Source organism: Chiloscyllium punctatum, chromosome 44 (genome assembly GCF_047496795.1).
Source record: "Chiloscyllium punctatum isolate Juve2018m chromosome 44, sChiPun1.3, whole genome shotgun sequence".
Taxonomy (NCBI): Eukaryota; Metazoa; Chordata; class Chondrichthyes; order Orectolobiformes; family Hemiscylliidae; genus Chiloscyllium; species Chiloscyllium punctatum.
Window position 1 is genome coordinate 45780311 of NC_092782.1, and position 15578 is coordinate 45795888.

At 40.5% G+C, this 15578-nt stretch overlaps 1 protein-coding gene across 1 annotated transcript in view; it reads right to left on the reverse strand.

Moving 5' to 3' along the window:
* Nucleotides 1-353: 353 nt before the first annotated feature.
* Nucleotides 354-15578, reverse strand: part of snd1 (staphylococcal nuclease and tudor domain containing 1) — an 868653-nt gene continuing 853428 nt past the window's right edge. The window contains exons 23-24 of the mRNA XM_072562814.1: nt 2466-2510; nt 354-1603 (exon numbers count right to left, since the gene is read on the reverse strand). Of these exons, the coding sequence (XP_072418915.1) occupies nt 1538-1603; nt 2466-2510 (111 nt within the window). The 3' untranslated portion in view covers nt 354-1537. The remainder of the gene's footprint in view (nt 1604-2465; nt 2511-15578) is intronic.

The following is a 15578-nucleotide window of genomic DNA, read 5'->3' on the forward strand; positions in this document are numbered from 1 at the left end:
ATTTTAAATACTATTTACTAAAATGGCTGGAAATTGCAAATTGCCTTGCGTCCATCCTGTGGCCAATTCAAAGAGTCCAAATTTTTTCACTTCCTTTTCTATGTCATTTTAAACCCAAACTGCATCAGTGCCCGGGAAAGGTAGACCCTTTAGATAAGACATTCATAGCTTACCTTAGTCAGCCATACTCAGTGGACAGAAGTAATTACCCATTTGGCAGGAAAGCTCTCTGTATTTTATACAACTCCAGGGTAGAAGTGATGTCTGGGGTTCAGTACTATTCCCTGACCATCCCAGCACTTAAACCAGTGTTACAGCAGCAGTAAGTGAGGACACAACAATGACAAAGGGGATTGTATGTTGCCAATGCTACTTTTATTGAGACTGTAAGCATTAAATATAATGACAAGAGACAACATCAGATGAGGAAAGGGAATGGGGGTGGAAAAAAAATCATAAACTTACAGAATTACAAATGAAAAAAATCACTTGCAATCAAGTCACAAGAAAAATAGAGAAAAAGAGAGAGAGAGAGGGAGGCACATAGCTTCCTAATATAAATTCCTCTGCATCAGCTATCTGTACCCACATTTTCCTCAAGATAAGCTACTGACTGCTAAGCAGATTGTGCATGAACCCTCAGAGTATTCTATCAGCACTTCGTATTAGATCTGTATGTGGTCCAAGCTTGAGCAGACAAATCACTTCAACACTTAGCGGTTTTGCTGATATATAATTAAGACATTTAAAAAGATTAACTCAGGTATCTCCACTTCCCATTCTGTTTTGGTTAACCAACTTCTGTGGTGGTGATGGGGAGGGAGTGGGAGGCCCATGATCAACAAAATTCTAAGCCTGCTTTCATAAATGGACTCAACATTAAGTTATATAGAGGAATTTGTCAGAGCATAATAGGAAAAATAACATCAAAAAAGTGATGCAATATACAGGGTTCTGAAACTTGGAAACATTTTTAAGTCTCACTGGCAATTCCCCTTAAAGATTCCATCTGTCCCGACCTGGAACATCTGCTCCTGCGTTCTTCCTCAAACAGGCTTGCTTTAATTACCCGTCAATCAGGTGCGACTATATTGTCAGCAGCCTCTTTGAATAATTGGATCTCATTTGAGATCAACTTGGTACCTGTCTTACGTGATTATAAACTAATTTTTTTTAAAACAAAGAATATATTTTTTTCAAAACCAACATGAATGGAAAAAAATTACCATGTTAATTTATTCTGCATTTCAAAAGGAAAAGGTGAAATGAAAGAGAATTTCAGTTTAAAGCAGGCAACTCATTTCCAGTTCATCTCACAAATTAACATCATAGTCCAATCATGATTAGTATCTCAGCCCCTGGCACTGCCAACTGCTCATCTGAAGGTGCAGAGGATGAGTGCAATGAGACTCTGAAAGTCTGAAGGGAGAAAACGGAGAAAGTAGTATCAGAGTCTCTCTTGTTGTGGACAGGGAGGACAGTAAGAGAAGAGGGACAGAGGGGAAGTTGGTGTGTCGCCGTCATCATGTGTGATTCTTTAGCGTCTGTAACCAAATTCGTCAGCATCATCAGCTCGGAAATCACCATAACGCCAGAGGTTCAACTGAAAAGGAAAGACAACTGTGTCAGTACAGCAATAATTGCAGGCTAGTCAAACAGGGCATGTATCTGAGATCTGAGTTACCACCAATACCTTGAAGAGGGTAACAGAAGAGACGGAGGAGAAAGACTGACAAAGACAGACGTGAGAAATGTTATGAAAATAGGGAGACAAGAAATGAGACTGTGACAAAGAGAAGAGAATACACAAAGAGAAGGGCCAGAGAGGGAAGAAAGGGAAATCAGTACAAGGAGGATGGGAAGGGCACAACAAAAGAGACTGAAAAGGGAGAGCAAAAGAAGAAGGGAACACCATAAGATAGGATGGGTGGAAGAATAGAAGCAAAGGAGGGATACAGCAAGAAAGGAAGTAGAGAAAACCTAATAAAAAGGAAGATAATGAAATAAGGAGTGTCAGAGAGAGGTAGGGGTCAGCATGAAATTGACTGATGAAAGAAGGTAGATTAGGGAGGGAGAGAAAGAAATTGCATGGGTGATTAGATTACTTACAGTGCGGAAACAGGCCCTTTGGCCCAACAAGTCCACACTGACCCTCTGAAGAGCAACCCACCCCGACCCATTCCTCTACATTTACCCCTTCACCGAGCACTACAGTCAATTTAGTATAGCCAATTCACCTAACCTCCACATTTTTGGACTGTGGGAGGAAACCAGAGCACCCGGAGGAAACCCACGCAGACACGGGGAGAATGTGCAAACTCCACACAGACAGTTGCCCGATGCGGGAGTTGAATCCAGGTCTCTGTGAGGCAGCAGTGCTAACCACTGTGCCACCGTGCTGGTGGTGGTGGTGGAGGAAATGGAGGAACGTGTGAACCATCATTCTCACTTCATATTACTCTTACCCGAGCAGATTTGGCAGCCTCCTGAGCATTCAGGTATTCTGTAATCTGTGGAAGATAAAGATCAACATTTAGTTTAATTGTGAACTGTGAAAACTCCCTTAATACAGTTTTGTGAAAGCCACGTGAAACCAGAATTGCCATTACTTGTTAGTTTGGTTTATCTCTGAAGCAGAAAATCGTTGTTCAGTCCCTTTGCAATTCTTTTGTACATTGTTTATACTGGGATTTTAGGTCAGGCCTGAGGTAGTACTGGTCTCCTATAGGTCTTCTGAATAAGATATTGTGTTGAGGTCTCATTTCCTTGTCCAAATGGACATAAAGATACTCCAAAACAAAATAGTTTTCCTGGTCAACACTTATCCTTCAACCAGCATCACCAAAAATGATTAACTGGTGATATTTCATTATTGGGAATAATCACTACAGATTTAATCTACATCAGCTACTCCAAAGGACGACTTGATGTCATATGAAACCAGTGGATGCGATGTCCCTGCCTTTGATTCCTGTTTCGCACGAAGCAACTAATCAATAAGGTGCAGGAGTAGGCCATTCAGTCCTTTGAGCCAGCACCACCATTCACTATGATCATGGCTGATCATCTACAATCAGTATCCTGTTCCTGCCTTATCCCCATTACCCTTGATTCCACCATCTTTAGGAGCTCTATCCATCTCTTTCTTGAATGTATCCAGAGACTTGGCCTCCACTGCCTTCTGGCACAGAACATTCCATATATCCACTACTCTCTAGGTGAAGAAGTTTCTCTTCAACTTTGTTCTAAATGGCCTACCCCTTATTTTTAAACTGTGTCCTCTGGCTCTGGACTCACCCATCAGTGGAAACATGCTTCCTTCCTCCAGAGTGTCCAATCCTTTAATAATCTTATACAATCAGATCCCCTCTCATCCTTCTAAACTCAAGTGTATACAAATCCAGTCGCTCCAATCTTTCAACATATGATAGTCCCGCCATTCTGGGAATAGACCTCGTGAACCTACGCTGTACTCCCTCAATGGCCAGAATGCCCTTCCTCAAATTTGGAGACCAAAACTGCACGCAATACTCCAGGGCAAAAGGACTTCTTTGCTCCTGTACTCAATTCCTCTTGCTATGAAGGCCAGCATGCCATTAGCTTTCTTCACTGCCTGCTGTACCTGCATTCTCAGGGAGAATGGATGCCAAAACCAACTGTGTTTGTCCTGAGTTGAAGAAAGATGTCACCATCCAATAACCTATACTGAAACTAACCTTTATTTTAAGGTGATGTTACTGGCAAGGTTACATTTGGGGATAGCTATTGACTTTCTTCTTGAGTGACTGTTTCTACAATTTAGCAGCTAAGAGTTGGTCCCACAGCCATTTTTGTTGACATCATTCCATTGCAAGTGATGTACATTGACAGTTCATTGAGTCATCAAGTGGGAATATAGTCTAATCTAAACAAGGCATTGACAGTTGAAGACATTGACAGCCATTGGAGATTGTCCTTTGTCAATGCTACAGGCTCCTTTGTATTACTGCTTTCTGGGGCAACTGAAGACGTTGTTCTTCAAATTTCCATGCTTGAGTACAGGGACTTTGTCGTTAAGTGCATTGATCATGTGCAGACAGTTACTGAAGACAATCCAGCATGAAATTATTAGATTAGATTAGATTAGATTACTTACAGTGTGGAAACAGGCCCTTCGGCCCAACAAGTCCACACCGCCCCGCCGAAGCGCAACCCACCCATACCCCTTACCTAACACTATGGGCAATTTAGTATGGCCAATTCACCTGACTGCACATCTTTGGACTGTGGGAGGAAACCGGAGCACCCGGAGGAAACCCACGCAGACACGGGGAGAACGTGCAACCTCCACACAGTCAGTCGCCAGAGGCGGAAATTAAACCCGGGTCTCTGGCGCTGTGAGGCAGCAGTGCTAACCACTGTGCCGCCCAATTATGTCTCACTTGCATGAATTGCACTTGTATTTTAGCTTTGTCTACCCAACAGGTTTTCTAGTATCAATCTCTCCATGTAGTGCATGAATTGGTAGGCAACTGCCATCTTTGTAATGATATGATTTAGCTATTTGAGTTCATGTTGCCTCAGAATTAGTATGATAATTTCTTCACCAGATCGTTGCTAAAAGTATTGGGGACTGTATGATGCCAATTGATCCCAAGGATCTCTCTCAAGCAACAGTACAGAATTAACTCTGACTTTGAAGTAGCTAAAGCTTCAGTATCATGCAGGCATCTACTTATTACTCAAGCAATATTCTTTTATGGCAAATGGAAGTTTGAGATTTCTTTTGAAGTTTGCCTGAAGCTTCCCAAGTACTACCACTACAAGCTGAAATTTCCTCATCAAATTTCAGTTCAGTTGAGACTGTTGACCTCCGGTAGCAGAACTTATCTAAATTGTTCACTACAATGTCATTTAGTTGTAGTGGTGCTTTGAGCTGACCATCTTGAGTCATTGTCACTGTTTTTTGCAAACTGATTGTTAGCCCAAATTTCTTTTTAATAATTGAGATAGTAGTGTTCACAATTGACTTCAGCCTAAAGCTGATGCACCACAAGAGCTACATGTCAACAAACAGGAGCTAATGTGTCAGAATTGTAAGACGGTGTAAATGTAAATGTAAAATTACATGCAGCTAGATTTAGAATGGAAAGCAGGTTCCCTTTTAGAAAGGTATTTTCTAATTAAGTTTTTACAGTGTTGTTGTAGCTGCCATTTTTCCTTGTGCCAGCTTGTAAATGACTAGGTTTACTAAATCCAATTTTATAACTTAACCTGGTGAGATTTAAACTCTCAATCCTGGAAGTAACTGATATAGATGTCAGTTAAGGGCAGGTTGGAATTGGACATCTTTCTAATGCAATGTTAAATCATCTTCCTCATCAAGTGGAGATAAAGGGTTCCATGAAACTACTGAAAAAGGAGTCAGGGAATTCTCCCCACTTCCCTGGTGAATAAATATCCTTCCAACACATTATCCGGCTGTCATCTATTGCTGATTGTAAGACATTGATGTGCACACTTTACCTGGTGTGATTCTGACTTTACAATAGCAAATACACATCAAAAAGTACTTCACTGGCTGCAAAACACATTTTGAATGCCCAATGCTTATGAAGCATTTTTCAGATATTCAACATTTTACCCTGCCAGACTGATGTATGGTAAGTGGCTACCTAGATGAATTAGAGGATCGAGAGCAATCTTGTTCAAATTAGGAGTCAACAAGCTTCAGAAGGGCAGGAACAGATTTCAAAATTAGTCAAGAAAATTAGCATGTGAACACACAAAATTAAAGGTTAAATACATCACCTGTATACGACTTAATATAGTTCAGACACAGGCACACTTGATCACCCAGACACTGCCCTTCACTCCTCAATAAAGCAGTCGTAATTCTTTTATTAGACTTTTATGGAACTAAATTGAAATCTACAAAAATAAAACACTACATTGGCATATGATGCTTCATTTTAACTGCATACTTAACAACAGTGTGGGCTGAGATACAAAAACACAGTCTGATGATTGTGCTCCAGATGGTGGGTCAGCAGGAGGTTTCCCAAAATGGGAGAGCGCCATTTGGGTGTCTCAAAGATATTTTAACAGAACTGCACTTTTAGAGGTGCAACACATTGACAACATCCTACTTCATGATGCACAATTATTGACTGGCACCAGAAAAATTATATGAAAGCTGCCAAGTAGTTAAAAATACCAACAGGTTCACTATTTTGTTTTAGGGGAAACAGTCTGCTATCCCTACCTGGTATGTTTCCATGCCAATCCTGTCCAAGCTATGTAGTTGAGTATTACTATCCTCAGGGTGATCAGAGATGGGATTAAACACTGCTCTGCTGGTGTTAAAAACATTGCCTTCAGCTGCCTAGAGTCCATGCTCTATAATACACTAAAATATTGCTTCTTTAAATTCCTCTGTCCATATAGACTGAGACTTGCCATCAACATCTGTCATTTCACCTTCTTCCTCTTCCAAGTATTGTTAATTTGATCTGATTTCTTGTGGTCACATGGATCTAAATACAGTGAAAAGCGAGTAGTACAGGCAGATCATAACAAACAAGTACATACAGATTATCAGGTGCTTAGACAGAGTGAGGCATACATGCTACAACCGCACAGGAGGTGCACAAAATATGATCAACATTATTTGAAGTTAGAGAGTCCATTCATGTAGATTTTAAGCTACTCCAGTTGCAAAACTGAGTTTAAAAAAATCCCATAGCAATCTGAGAATTTGAACTCAATTTTGAAAATCTGGTGCCGAAAAGCTGATACCAGCAAAAGTGCTTACAAAAGCTGTCAGATGACCATAAGTCACATACCAGTTCATTAATGCTGTAAAGAAAATGTGACCTGGTGTTCTTAACTGGCCTGTCTTATATGTGATTCTAAAGTAGCCCCCACTGTGTTTGACTCTGAACTGATCTCTAAAGTCTGGATGTAGATTTGCTCGCTGAGCTGGAAGGCTCATTTTCAGAAGCTTCGTCACCCTACTAGGTAACACCTCACTGAAAATGTTACGTGATGAAATGTCTGGAAATGAGCCTTCCAGCTCAGCGAGCATACCAACATCCAGAAACTCAACCTGAGCTACAAATTTTCTCAAATCCCGCTGATCTCTAAAGTGACAGAGCAAGACCTTCAATAAAATTTAGAATTTCAGCACTGTAAATACGAGCTAACTTTCTATAAATGCAGTGGAAGCATATTTATTTTAGACTGCAGTTGTTCTAAGATGTAGTACACTACCACCTTGTTAGAACAAGTTGGGATGGGCAATAAATGTTTGCCTGGTCACCAAAGTCCATGTTCCAAAAACGAATGGTTAAAAATCAGTTAATTAATGATTAATCAGTGCAGCTATTTGCTGTCAGGTGACAGTTAAAGGGTTTTCTATAAAGTTTGCTGAGTAAATTTTCAGCAGAGGCCAGGCAACAGATTGCATTAAATTCCTGCACTAATTTCTGTCTCCCACTGCACCTTTAGAATGATGGAAAGGTTAGTTAGGTGATACTGTAGCAATCTTTTTACTGATGGTACACTGGAATTTGGCACAGCAAGCAAATCACTGATCAGGGCAGAATGTTGCAGAAGCTGCCACCCTATTACTGATAATTGAACTTAAATGATTAAAATAGTTGGTTGAGCATGGTGAATTCTCTCAGCTCCAATCATTGTGAAACTGCTTCTTAATCTATAAAATCTAACCAGAATTCTCATTAGATTCCAGTCTTATGTTTTCAAGGAATGAGGAACTGAGATGGCAGATAGAAAAGCAGACTTTGTTGTTTGGGCAGTCCAAGACCAGGGAACATAGCATTAAAAAGCTAGAGATCCATTTTCTCAATTTTTTAAATTCCTTTTATACAGCACAGAAAAGGCCCAATAAGATTTGCCAGTACTCGGCCCCATATCTCTCTAAAACTTCCTACTCATCTACACATCCAGATAACTTTGAACTGTTGTAATTGTCCTAGCCTCCACCACTTCCTCTGGCAGCTCATTCCATACACTCACCACCCTTTGTGAGTTGATCACATGTTAGGCATGACCTCTCTCTGACAAAGCCATGTTGACTATCCCTAAAGTGGATGTTAATTCTCTCCTTCATAATTTTCTCCAATAGTCACCCTATCACAAACATGAGATTTTGGTGGAGTACGTTTTGAAGTCTGTTCCACTAATGGTAAATGACAGTAGATCAATTGTAAGCTTTAAATCTAAAATTGGTAGGTTTTTGTTATCCAAAAGTATCATAGAATCTCTACAGTGAGGAAGCAGGTCATTTGGCTCGTTGAGCCCACACCTACCCATGGAAGAGCATCACACCCCCTTCCTTATCCCTGTAACTCAGCGTTTCCCATGGGCTAATCTACCCAGCCTGCACATCTTTGGACTGTGGAAGGAAACTGGAGCATCTGGAGGAAATCCATGCAGACACAGAGAATGTGCTAACTCCACACACAGATAGATGCCAGAGGGTGGAATCAAACTCTGATTCGCAGTGCTAACTAATGAGCCAATGTATCGCCCAAAGGGACATTAGGTAAAGGCGGGTCTATAAAATTAAATTGCAGATGGAGGGGCCAATATTTAAGTACAAAAACAAATACAATGTCTAGGAAATTTCTGTCACTCAACATGCTATGCAGATGCAGATGCATTGCAAATAGCCTAATTGGGCTAGTGGTGGTCTCAGAATCCAATTGTTGGCACCAAATATTAAAAAAATGGATTGGGAGGCAAAGGCAGGCAACAGTTATGATGGAACCTGCCACTGCTTTGCAGAAGAGAGGAGAGGTCACAATAGAAAGCCAGCAGCCTCACTGCACACTAAAATGGCTGTTATCGCAAAACAAGTATCATATGAATATTCCTGAATTGAACTGACAGGTGTTTACTAGCATGCATCAGGTTGATCAGTTATGTCCATTTCGAAACTGAAAATCACCTTTTGGCACTCCTGACTTGCTAACAAATTCAAGGAGCTTGACAGACTCCAGTTTAACAGTCTGGAGGTGAGAATGTTAAAAAGATTACCCATCCCTCATCTCAGTTTGAAAATTCCACAGTGTCATGGAGGCATAGTAATGCATCAAACTGCGATTTTGAAAGTGCACTTGCTCTTGTTTCATCCCAATGGGTGTCTAATAATCCGTAATTTCATGTAGATGCGACTGTCAAGAACACACAATTCCTCAGGAGGCTCAGGAAATTGGTATGTTCAGAAGGACCCTCACCAATTCTATGCACCATTGAAAGCATATTGTCCAGGTGTATAATAGTCTGGTACGTCAACTGCTTTGCCCAGGACCGTAAGAAACTACAGAAGGTTGCGTGCACAGCCCAAACCATCATGAAAGCCAACCTTCCATCCATGGATTCCATTTACATGGCTCGTTGCCTGCCAACCTCAAAGACCCATCGCACTCAAGTAATGCTCTCCTACAACCTCTTCTATCAGGCAGAAGAGGCAGAAGCTTGAACACATGCACCAGCAGGTTCAGGAACAGCTTCTCCCTGGTCGTTATTAGACTGATAAATGGACTAATCAACTCCAAATAATGCTTATCTTGCCAATGTTGATCTTGCCTAGTGCACACCCTGTGCGACATAACCTGTATGCCTATGTCTAAGTTTTATTTTCTCACCTGATGATCTGTATGTCCTTGATAACTATGATCTGCCTGTACTGCTTGTAAACAAAGCTTTTCATTGTACTTAGGTACATGTGACAATAAATGCAATCAATCTGGGAAGTGACTGTGTGTAGGATGTTCTTCAGAGGGTTGGTGCAGACTGACTAATAGGGAATCTGCGATTCAATGGGGGCACAGCATATGTACTGACCACCAGGTAATCTCCTTTTAGTGATGGTGGTTAAGGGTTGAGTAAATATTGATCAAGGCACTGATTCATGCTGGGATATGGTTCTAAAGAGATATTATGAAAGGTCAGCAAAAAAGTTGATCAGAGACATCAGTTTTATGAAACATAATAAGGGAAGAAAGATGCAGAGGTGGAGAGGTTTAAGTAGGAAATTTCAAAGCTTAGTACCTAGGCAGGTGAAATCATAGATGCAAAATGCCAGAAATATAGAAGTGCACATGTCTTGGAGCATCATGGAACTGGAAGAGGATGCACAGATGGAGGGGTGGGGTTTTTTTGGTGTGGTTTGGAGCGAGGGGCTGATACTGTACATTACCTCTAACTCCTCCAGCTACTGCATGGACCTTTGATGTCTGTGTAGTGGCTGGAGATTCCAGAAGTGAATATGTTAGTATAGCATTGGCATGCTGACTGGCATCTGTGGATTCTCAGACCGGTTGCACAGGGAATTGGTAATAATATAAATTAATGTAAGGACCTACTCTAGATTCTTATCTATTAGTTGTTCTTCGAAAAGATGCTCATGGGTGCAGATGCAGACAGGGTCAGACTTAGCCATGGTGCCCTTGTGGATCAATAACTTTGCCAATACCCACCATCTAGGTTCATAAATGAAAAAAAATCGGATTTCAGGTTTGTTACCAGTAAGATAAGTATTACCACATAGTGTTAGGAGAGATATATAACTTCAAGTTTAGTTTGTATTCTGTATTTTTGGTATAAGGAGGAGACGTAGTTTTGGTTTCATTTTTGGAGATGTTCTTGTGAATTTGGTGCTGTTAAGTTTGGAGACATGCTCCTTTAAATGAGTTTTTACAACAACTGAAGTGAAGTGTCAGGACGACATATCTATACCTATGGACGAGAAAAACTGGAAGGTAAGTCCATAATATGTAGGTACAGAAGCAGGTGTTTTAGCCCCTCGAGTCTTTGCCATTCAAGAGATCATGGCTGATCGGATTCTCCTCAAACTCCACTTTCATGATTTTCCCCATAACTCTCAATTCCTTTGCTGATTAAAATTCTGCACATCTCAGCCTTGATTTTGAACTATTGGACATTTTCTGGATTAGAAAGAATTTTACCAAGGAATGTGGCTAATAGTTTATAAGAAAACCTGCTGAGACATGTTATAAACACATCTTCTTGAATTCAGATACTCTGGCCTACAGATAATGACATTATCCCTGGGCAACAAGAAAATTAGGTCTAAAACAAAAACAGAAATTGCTGGAAAAGGTTAGGTCTGACAGTATCTGTGAACAGACATCAGAGTTGTTATGAAGGTGTGTACTGTACATTTGAGAGAGAGAGGAAGCTAGCAAGGACTGACTGAAAGCACAGTGTCCTGAACAATTTAAAAATGTAACACTTGATTGAAACAAATAGCTGGAGTTGTGTTGCCATGGAACAAAAACAAATTCAAATTATACCCCAGATACCAAAATTCAATCGAATTTTAATTTAGTGTTTTTATGACATCAAACCAATGAAATGATCCAATGGTTTGGAGTATAAAACTCGACATTTTGAGCAGTTAGGGAGAGAACTGGCAAGATCATCAAGTATAGACTGCTAGCCAAAGAGCTCCTGAAAGGTACTGGTCCGTAAGAAATTTGTGCAGCCAAAAAATCTAGAGAGGAAAATCTACAAAGGAGAATCGACAAAGCTGACTGGTTTTGAAACATGATTTTTTTTGTAAATCTTAATCAAGTTTTTTTTAAAAGTTGGACCAGTATTGTAGAGGGGGAGGTAAAAGATTTAAGAGAAAGGAGTTGTAAGTAGTTGTTTAATGTTCTCTTTTGGACTTGAAGAATAAAATTGTTAATTTTACTTTAAATAGTGACTTCTGGGATAGTTCTTTGCCTCTCGAAATTTAACAGATTACAGCATGAGGTGAGCTTCTCTGTGTGTCAGGTTTAAATTAGCAGAGAGGTTTACCCCGTGTCGAAACAGAGTTAATGTTTCGGGTCCAATGATCCTTCCTCAGAATGATCTCAAAATGTTAACGGTGATTTCTCTTCACAGATGCTGCCAGATCTGCTGAGCTTTTCCAGCAATTTCTGTTTTTGTTTCAGATTTACAACACCTACAGTTCTTTTGCTTTTTATGAACCTTGAGTCAGCAGTTCAATATGGGTGCGATTCAGTTGCTAATTACAGAAAGTCATGTGACTTTGAAAAACAGCCAATTAAAGCTTTCAGAGAGGTAACGTGGGATTTGTTTCCCTTAACTGATGGAAGAGAATGCTTTGGTAAACAGTATGTAATTCTGTGCTGGGTTTCTAGTTCACAAACTGAAGTCAGAAAACTTCTGAACCTTGAGGTAAAGATACAAGTCTCCCCCTTGTTTTTTCAGTTGAAAGAATGAGGAAACTGGTAAAATTTTCACATCTTTGTATTTTGTCTTAATGTAAAACCCTGAAAAGCTGAACTATAACTATTTTCTAAAGACTATCTGAATCCAGATTCATTCTGAAATTGTTCCATAGGTCTATGCAACTCGCAATTTAATTTTGTTAACAAAAAACTCAGTGGATTAAGGGAATTAATCACATTCTTTTGTTTTTAGGCCAGTGGCCAATATGGGTGTTTTTTGCCCTTTTTAAAATACCAACTCTGCACATTCATTGTTGCCTTTTGGGTTTTGTGTGTTTGCTTTGGAATTAAGAAGGAACATAAATCTGATTCTGAATTACAGCTCAGGCACCAACAAGTTTGGCTGCTTGTTTTTAAAAATTCACTCATTGAGTTCACTAAAGAAGCCTGATGAAAGTCTCTCTATATTAAATTGTAGTACCAGAAGGGAAACAATTGGCCATTTTATTAATGGAATCAAAATATTCATATAAAATGTTGCAAATCATGGAGAACAGCTTGACGACCAATGCATTCCTACCATCAAAGTTGTAATGGAACAGATGGGACATGTTTTAGTGCATTTAAAAGAAATGTAGAAACAAAACTGAGCTGTTGCCCAGCAACAGGAGTCCAAGGACACCAAAAGCCACAGAACAAGCCAGAGGGGAGTCAGTGTATCTGCGCACGATGAGAGTATAGGCATTTGCGTTAAACTCTCGAGGAAGAAATCTTGCATGGCAGCTGAACACAGAGTTTTGAGAATTCTTAACTTTGCTCTTAAGGTAATAGTAAGTTTGGTTTGGAATTTGTTTTAGGTGTCTTGGGGATATACCAACTGAAGACAATGTACCCAGTGAATGTGCAAACGTTTGTCAGAAGGAAACCAGTTGTAGCTGTGCCATGCTGATGAAAAAACCAGAGGATATAGTAGATAGTACTGAATCTTCATTGATTTGGTAATTGTAAATATCTTGTTAGGATAAAAGGAATAGTTTGGAAATGAAGGTTTTTCTGGCTTACGTAATGAAATTCTTTGTCTAGAGTCATTGAGACGTACAGCATGGAAACAGACCCTTCGGTCCAACCCATCCATGCTGACCAGATATCCCAACACAATCTAGTCCCACCAGGCCCATATCCCTCCAAACCCTTCCTATTCATATAACCATCCAAATGCCTCTTAAATGTTGCAATTGTACCAGCCTCCACCACTTCTGCTGGCAGCTCATTCCATACACGTACCACCTCCTGTGTGAAAAAGTTGCCCCTTAGGTCTCTTTTATATCTTTCCCCTCTCACCCTCAACCTATGCCCTCTAGTTCTGGACTCCCCCACCCCAGAGAAAAGACTTTGCCTATTTACTCTATCCATGCACCTCAATTTTGTAAACCACTATAAAGGTCACCCCTCAGTCTCTGACGCTCCAGGAAAAACAGCCCCAGCCTGTTCAGCCTGTCCCTGTAGCTCAAATCCTCCAACCCTGACAACATCCTTGTAAATCTTTTCTGAACCCTTTCAAGTTTCACAACATCTTTCCGATTGGAAGGAGACCAGAATTGCAATCAATATTCCAACAGTGGCTTAACCAATGTCCTATACAGCCGCAACATGACCTCCTAACTCCTGTACTCAAAACTCTGACCAATAAAGGAAAGCATACCAAACACCTTCTTCACTATCCTATCTACCTGTGATTCCACTTTCAAGGAGCTATGAACCTGCACTCCAAGGTCTCTTTGTTCAGCAACATTCCCTAGGACCTTATCATTAAGGTATAGAAGTCCTGCTAAGATTTGCTTTCCCAAAATGCAGCACCTCGCATTGATCGGAATTAAATTCCGTCTGCCACTTCTCAGCCCATTGGCCCATCTGGTCAAGATCCTGTTGTAACCTGAGGTAACCCTCTTCGCTGTCCACTACACCTCCAATTTTGGTGGCATCTGCAAACTTACTAACTGTATCTCTTATGCTCGCATCCAGATCATTTATGTAAACGACAAAAAGTAGAGGCCCCAGCACCGATCCTTGTGGCACTCCACTGGTCACACACCTCCAGTCTGAAAAACAACCCTCCACCACCAACCTCTGTCTTCTACCTTTGAGCCAGTTCTGTATCCAAATGGCTAGTTTTCCCTGTATTCCATGAGATTTAATCTTGCTAATCAGTCTGCCATAGGGAACCTTGTTAAATGCCTTACTTAAGTCCATATAGATCACATCTACTGTTCTGCCCTCATCAATCCTCTTTGTCACTTCGTCAAAACACTCAATCAAGTTTGTGTGACATGATTTCCCATGCACAAAGCCATGTTGACTATCCCTAATCAGTCCTTGCCTTTCCAAATACATGTACATCCTGTCCCTCAGGATTCCCTCCAACAACCTACCCACCACCGAGGTCAGGCTCACTGGTCTATAGTTCCCTGGCTTGTCCTTACCAGCCTTCTTTGCACCTCATCTGTGACTATCGATGATACGAATATCTCAGCAAAAGGCCCGGCAATCACTTCTCTAGCTTCCCACAGAGTTCTCGGGTACACCTGATCAGGTCTTGGGGATTTATCCACTTTTATCCACACAAGACATCCAGCACTTCCTCCTCTGTAATATGGACATTTTGTAAGATGTCACCATCTATTTCCCTACAGTCTATATCTCCCATATCCCTTTCCACAATAAATACTGATGCAAAATACTCACTTAGTAACTCCCCCATTTTCTGCAGCTCCACACAAAGACCTAGTAACGTGGCTTGTAATTTTGTTGTTCAATAAATGTTCTATGTGTTTGTTTAAGTACACAGGCAGACTCCTGTGTATATGTCCATGTTTAAAAACTAAATTAGGATCTATTAAGCAAGTAGGCGAAAATGAGCACTGCAGATTCTGGAGATTAGAGTCAAGAGTGTGGTGTTGGAAAAGCACAGCAGGTCAGGCAGCATCTGAGGAGCAGGAGAATCGATGTTTCATGCAAAAGCCCTTCAGGCTATAAACAAGTGTTCACGCTGTTTAATACCTCAGAGTTAACACCAAGTAACAAAAACTGATGAGTTGCAATGTGCATTTCATGAGAGAGAAGCTTTCCGAACAAAAACTTGCACAAGACCCCTGAAATTAGAACAAAAAGCAATAATAATAGTCCCTTTCATTTAAATTCACTGCAACCACAGGTTCATCTCAGCGTGGCGTAATGAGAGCAACCTCCACTGGTCACCTTACGTGGCTCATACACGGTCTGTCAAGCCCGCTACCATAGCTATTAGTAGACATGTTTTAAAGTGCAGCAATGTTTAAAATTGTAAATTATATGTGAAGCATTGATGGATTT